This window comes from Corylus avellana, chromosome 2, assembly GCF_965113065.1.
Source record: "Corylus avellana chromosome 2, dhCorAvel1.hap1.2, whole genome shotgun sequence".
In the NCBI taxonomy this organism is placed as follows: domain Eukaryota; kingdom Viridiplantae; phylum Streptophyta; class Magnoliopsida; order Fagales; family Betulaceae; genus Corylus; species Corylus avellana.
The window spans coordinates 19,294,351-19,301,949 of NC_142491.1; the positions used below are offsets into that span (position 1 = coordinate 19,294,351).

Sequence of the window (7,599 nt, forward strand, 5' to 3'; positions counted from 1 at the left end):
CAGTTATTAGCCAACCGCTAACCGCATATATAAAACATATAAAAATACATGAAACGACATCGTTTTAGTTATTATTATTTTTTTTAAAACAAAACTTTTTATTTTATTTATTTTTTATTTAAAAAAGTGGTTAGCGCCGGATGGTTAATCGCCTAGGCGGTTAGCAGATTTTACTAACCGCCTAAGAAGCTATGGTTAGGGATTTTATCCAATAACCAATAACTGCCTTTTCACCTCTATAGATGTACGCGTATGGCCTAACCACATAATTGATGTATCTCTCTTTCTCTACTTTCATCTATTTAATTTTAAATGACAAAGACAATATATGCACTATTAGATACGTAAAATCTAATATTAATCATAAAATAAATCATCTATATTTTGCTTGAGATGGAAGACAATAATCTATCATTAAATCAAGTGAAAATTGTTGAGTAGTTTAACATCTGGAAAAGTTATACCAGATATAACCTAAAACCTAATATACTTTATATATATATAGGTTTTTAGTTATTGGGCCATTTTTTCGTTATTTTTCTGAGCTTGGCAATCATTTAGGAAATGGCTTAGGTGTGGGAAAATTTTTTTATTTAAAACTTTTAATGAGAAAGAAATAAAATAAAATAAAATATAAACCGTTAAAAGAAAAATAGAAAGAAATCCCATTTTTTAACCGCACCTAAGGATTTCCTCATCTAGCCCAACCCAACCCAAAATCCACCCATTGGAATTTTGGCGCCAAACAACCACACACCTATGTAAAACTCTTCCCCACACCACACCCCGTCATTCCCTCCACGCCCAATTTCTTGGCGGGAAACCCAGAAAACAAAGCAAGAGCTACACACAGAGAGACCATGGCGGAGGAACAACAATCACAGCAGAAAGAGGCGGGTCTCGATGGCCAGGTGGACGAGGACTACGCCGTGTGGAGGAAAAACACGCGGTTCCTCTACGACCTGGTCATCTCGCACCCTCTCGAATGGCCGTCTCTCACCGTCTCCACTGGGCCCCTCTTCCGGCCCCACTACCCCACGCCTCCGACCCATCTCTCGCCGTCCACAGGCTCGTCCTCGGGACTCACACGGCCGAGGGCTTCCCCAACTTCCTCATGGTCACTGACGCTCTCCTCCCTAGAGAAACGTCAGAGGCCAGCGTAGATGGCAACGCCGAAAACCCCATTGTCCATAAGGTCAGTTTCTGGTACTTCAACTCATTTTCGAGAAAGATTTTGTGGTATTTAATATTTTCATGGATCGTTCTGTGGATGATTGGTATTTTGACGAGTTCTTTAGTGGGTACCAAGTGTTTGTTAAAATATCTAGGGGAATGTGTTTGATTTATCTATTTAGTGTTTTAATTTGCAGAGATGAGAGACAAGATACTTATATTGTTGTTATCAAGAATTGTCTTGTGGTGAATATTTGGAAAATTTTCTAGCCGAACGTTGTGATGTGCATCTTTAGTGCTTTCATAGGCAAAAACGGCACTTGAAGATCCTCACCGCTCTTATTTCAAAAATTATTTTGTCCGAAATCAGTGGTGGAATTTCTACCTCAACATATGTTTGGTTGTTTTGTTTGGAATTCTTGTAGGTGGAGATCAGGAGATGACACAGAAGATACGTGTTGTTGTTGATGGAGAAGTGAATAGGGCAAGGTGTATGCCGCAGAACCCGGTAATTGTGGGTGCAAAGACAAGTGGATCTGAGGTTTATGTGTTTGATTGCTCCAAACAATCGGGGAAGCAACAAGGGAGTGATTATGATCCAGATTTGCGGCTAAGGGGTCATGATATGGAAGGGTACGGGCTGTCTCGGAGTCCCCTTAAGGAGGGGTACCTTTAAGTGGCTCACATGACCATAAAATATGTTTGTAGGATGTGTCTGCTGTGGCTCAAGATAGGGTGCTTGATGCGTTGCATGTTTATGAGGCAACTTTCTGAATGAATTTTTATATGTTGGTAGTTGATGTTGGTGTTTTAGTCATGGTGCATTTGATACTTTGTTTATCCACCAGGACAAAAAATAAAAAAATAAATAAAATAAATCATTGCATGTAAAATCCAAACATGAATTTCTGCATTGCTGACACAAACGTCCAAACAGCAATGCAGAAATCCTTTAAAACAAACACTGAACTTCATGTTTCAAAACATAAAAATGTTGGTGTATGGTATTAGATCCACACTCGTGATCGGCACCAACTTTATGAACCCCAGTTTTTCTGCTTGTGAACAAAATTAGCATGCAATTTTCGCAAATTTTTTACCTCAGCGCCAATAGCACAGAGCAAAAGATAAGCACGGTAAAACAAGTTTTCAATACTAGATTCTAGATGTCACTGAAAATTATCAAGAATTTCTTCACAATTGTACCAAGAAAGAACCTGCCTCATCAAAAACTAGAAAGTGGGGTGATGCCTCATATTTAGATTACAATTCCTAATCTAATTATAACAAAAGTATGCTCATTATTCACTTTTTGACTGAATAGTGAGCATACTTGCCATTTGGACTGAGAACCAACACATAGATCTTAGATTCTGAGGGAATCTAAACCTTTTAAATTTTTAGGAAACCTAAAAATCTTTTCCAACATAATGTTTGAGATTAATTTTCTGATTCCCTTCTATTAAAATAATCATCCTTTAAATAGAAAGATTATAACGACTTGGACTTGGAGTAGAACTCCTACACTCACTTAGAGATAAACTCTTATTCTAAAATAAATAACTAGATAACTACTGATATATATATATATATATATATATATATATATATATATATATATATATATATATATATATATATCATCTGAAAATACAGTGATATATACTATCACTACAAGATAACACTTAGAAGATAAATACTAAGAGACCTATATAATAAATATGCTAGATAACTTCATAACATAGATAACTCTCATTATTTAATTAAACTATTACTAATTTAAGATAACTATTGCAAAGATAATCTTCAGAGCTTCATGGGATGTGTACTTGTGACTCATGCCAAAGTCCTTTACTGTGATAGAATTCTACTTTCATAACACATACTGATACTAGTATTTCTGTCTGAGCCACCATCCCAGGAGTGATACTTTAGACCTAGAAAAGTTTCATAATTACTATTGAATTGTATTTGTTTAATTGTTTACATTTTTATGTTTTGTGGACAAGGTTGGACTAGTCCCATGTACTGACTATATGGGGTTGGTCATTTCATTTAGTTTGTATTTTATCACCTACACCTACAGACAGATGAATTATCTTAAATACATATCTTGATTGATCATCCCTCTCCAGGTCTCTGTATGTTTATTTATTTTATCTTTAAATCTTGTTTACGCCTAGATATTGACTGTCACTGTTGAAGAAAAGTGAGGTTGGTCAACTAAATATGTAGAATGTTGATGGAGTAATATTGTTACGAATTTTAATGCAAATGTGGTTTTGACTTTTTTCCTTGAACCATAAAATGATCTTTCTTGAGAAGATTCTTCTTATGGCTTCTTATGGCTCGACTTATTGGAATGAACAGCCCATGACGTCTATAGATAGACTACAGGGATTAGGGGTTTAGGCAACCCAGTGGCCAGTGTGGGTACTGGGGCTAACATTTTGGCAACCCTTTTTTTCTTGTTCATGGGGATTATTATACGACCCGGCCAGCTTTTAGCCCACTGGGCTATTGTCTTGTCCTCAGAATGTCGTCCACCTCTACAGGCTGATGCTGGCGGGCTCTTCAGTTGAAACTTCTTCTTGTTGGGCCGTTTTGGTCAGCCTAAGAGGTGTTGTGCCTAATTTTCCAATTTTAACTATCTGGCTTACAATTACATAGTTTAAAATTTTCCAACTTGTTCCCAAGGAAATTTTCAAGTGATCAGGGCATGTACTAGAGCGTGGGTTCGAACTTTTGCAATGAAAATCCCTACATGTACCTGATTAGTATTAGTCGCCTTGGATTTTCATTGATGCTCTGATGGGGCTGAGTTGGGCTATGGCTTAGTCGGATTTGAAGGAGCGCCTGCGGTTCCCACCGTCTAGGCTCCTCCTGTGTGGCTCCCAGCAGGTAGGTGCTACTATGATCACGCCAAGGTAGAATAGTAACAATTGGTCTCCTCGGCCTACCATATTTCAATTAGGAAAAATAAAATAAAATTCTTGTTGCTTAGAAAAAAATAAAATAGGTTCTTGTTAACAGGGATCAGAATCCTCTTCCTTTTCAAGTGTTGATGGTCGATGTTAGATTTCACAAAATTAATAGTATATATGTTGTCATGTCATTTTTAATCTTAAATGAAGTGGCACTCACTCACACCATGTGCATTGTTAGATGTAACAAAATAAAATTAATTAACCAAAAATAGTTTCTCTATCCGCTACAATGCCATTTTTATTTTTATTTTTATTTTTAAAAAAGAAGTATTTATTAGACCTCCAATGTTTTTTCAACTATTGGAGATGAGAAGGTCATCATGGGAACCCATACTGTCTTTTTATGAAAGGCTCAAGTCTTAAAAATTTAATGATGGTTTTTTCCAAACCCGGAAAAATCCTAAACCCTAGCCGCCGCCCTATTACCCTACCCCGGCTATCTTAAATGGTATGGCAATGTTTGTAAATATAGCCAATGATAAGTAAGAAATCATATATAACTTAAACTCTACCATAACAATGCAAGTTAAACCCTATCTGACTACTAGAGTCCTATCATGAGTGTTCTTCTATTGGCACTTGATGTTTATCTTCTTTATCTTCATCCTCTAGGTCATCTCTAGGAGTATGAGATTGATTAGGTCTAATACTCTGAGTTCACTTTTATAGATAATGGAACGATTTGTAATTTAGGCTAACCCCACAGTCTGATTTTGTATTTACCCATACTTTTTATATCGTACGAGTTATTTTTATTTATCCAAAAAAACTTTTTTTATTTTTTATTTAAAAAAAAAAACAAGATAGTTTAGTTTAATTTTTTATTTTAGTTTTTAAGAGAATAGGGGTATTTATTATAGGAATATAATAAATAAATAAAAAGTTGTGTCTTTGGCACACGTTGATAGCTTGTTATAATTAAGCCATGAAGTGTAAAAAAATAAAAAAAAAATAAAAAAATTAGAGTTTAAAACAATATATTACATATGGTTTGGAATTTCTTCTTGAATTTAATATATATGCCAAAGTTAATTGTATTGTGATTCACGATGGAGTCTATATTGTTTCTCTGTTGGAATCCTCATAGTTTTAGGATTAAAAATTTTAAACACCTTTTTCGTAGGAATATGTATTATGAGTCCACCTTTTCTTTTTCTGCCATGATTTCTAATTTCTTTAGGATATGATGTAAATAATTTTACACTACAACATCAGATATTGGTCCTCAGGGTCAATGACAGGCTCACAAAGCTATTAATTTAATAGTAGAAGATATAATTAAGGTGTGGTTCTATCGAGAGAATGTAGGTGAAATAGTCATATTTAAAATCTAAATTAGAGTAAGAGCCTAGATCCAATTCTAGCTCTCAGAACTCCCAAATCAATTCAAATAAGAAGATACAGCTCAAGTCTACTTCAACTCTTTAGTTTATAAAAAAACACTCGCAGACTCTTTGATTATTTTACAAGAAAATACGGAATAGAAAAATCAACAGAATTGATTTTTCTGATTCTATATCTCCTTTCTTCTTTACGTACCACTCTGTTTCATCTATGGCTGAATTATACGGTAACCTTGGAGAATACCTTTCCTTCAGTTTATCCTCGTTTCTGAAGCAGATTTTATACCATAACAATAAAAAATCAAAGCCAAAGCCGTCATTTGTTCATGTGTATGGTCGGTGGGATGAAGTTCCGGATGATATGATGGGTGAGATTTTAGGGCGCCTAAATATAATCGATCGCATTCGGTTAGGAGGTGTTTGCAAATCTTGGAGATCAATTGTGAAGCAAAAAGACATCCACAGTGCCCCTTCAGTACCATGGCTGCTTCTCCCTCACGCCCAAAATTGCAACTCCTTAAGCTTCTTCAGCATGTCGGAAGGCATAGTTCATAATATAAAGCTACCTAAGGCGGCGCAGGGAGGTTGGTGTTTTGGATCTTCCAAAGGTTGGTTAACTATTGCTAGGGGAACACAAGATGACCCACAAGTTTTTCTTTTGAATCCCGTTTCAGGATTCCAACGCCACCTTCCATCCTTGTCAACAATCCCATCTTTCAAGGATTTTGTTGACGTGGCGTGGCATCCAAACCACATTACTTCTTTTATTCGAAAGATTGAACTATCGTCTACAGACCTTTCAAAATGTATTGTTGCAGCAACTTTCAGGTTGCGGACGGCTGACCTTTTAGCGGTTTGCAAGGTCGGCGATAAGGAATGGAGGGTCTTCCAAGGACTAAAGGATAAATATCCTGCTTACTTCGACGTCAAGTTTCATGAAGACAAGTTGTACGCTTTAGTACACCACATGCACATGATGGAAGAAGAAGAAGAAGGCAGTTTCACAAGTTATACCTTGGAATTGGGAAGCCGTGAAGAAGCCATCGTTTTGAAACTAATTCCAAATATTAGTGCACGACGTGTACCCTACGAAGATATGGATTGTGAAATTAACGGTGACATTATTATTCACAAGGATATTGGGGTGGAATCACACTTGGTGGAGTCGGACAGTGAATTGTTGATTGTGAGCGCACTAATGAATAATCTCTTTACAGTAGTATACAATGAGGATGAGGAAGAAGAAGAAGAAGACCTGTCGTTTGATTTTAATTACATGAAAACAACCAAATATCAAGTGTTCAAGATTGGTTGGTCCACTTTTACGTTCACTAGGGTAGCTAGTATAGGTGATAAAATGTTATTTGTGTCACAAAGCGAGTCATCATCTCTTTCAGCTCCAGATTTCAATAGTTTTTCTGGGAATCGGATTTACTTTTCAGAAGACAGTCTTACATATGGTTTGAATACTCCTGATCCAATAGTTTGCCAAGAATCTGGCGTTTTCTACCTTGATGACGATAGGATTGAACGCTGTTTTCCTAGCATCAATCTTCCAACGCAGTGTCAAATGTGTTGGTTTACACCACATCCGGATCCATGATGCTATAACAAATTTATTCTCATTGTAATTTATCTATTCATCTACCTTTGATTATTGTAATTTATCTTTAATTTATTTCATGTTTTATTTTAATTTATGAATTACTACTTATTTAAATATTATGTAGGTCCACCACAACTCTCATAGGATATGTTTTGGGATTGCGTTTGAGGTGCTTTTAACACTCAAAAAGTCCGTTTGAAAAAAAAAATACTTGTTTGGTAATGTTTGCTCAAAAGCGTTTTTTGACTTAAAAGATGTTTATATATTTTATGTACATAATCAAAGGTGTACATTCATTTGCCAGAGAGCTTTGAAACTCTTATGCGGTACGTACCTACAGCCCATGGCTGTTGTTTTGGACGTACCGATGTACCATGTCATACGATGTAATTAATATTATCCGTCTTTTACATGCATAGTTTTACAAGTCTAATCATTATCTTGTTTATCAGCATACATTTTTGTAAAAGGGAGTTCACAGCAGTCTAAA

General features: G+C 35.8%; 1 protein-coding gene across 1 annotated transcript; it reads left to right on the forward strand.

The window, feature by feature from the left end:
- Positions 1-5,714: 5,714 nt before the first annotated feature.
- LOC132169894 (uncharacterized) lies at positions 5,715-7,106 on the forward strand. The gene has a single exon (XM_059580839.2). The coding sequence runs from the start codon at positions 5,715-5,717 to the stop codon at positions 7,104-7,106; it is 1,392 nt and encodes a 463-aa protein (XP_059436822.2).
- Positions 7,107-7,599: the final 493 nt, after the last annotated feature.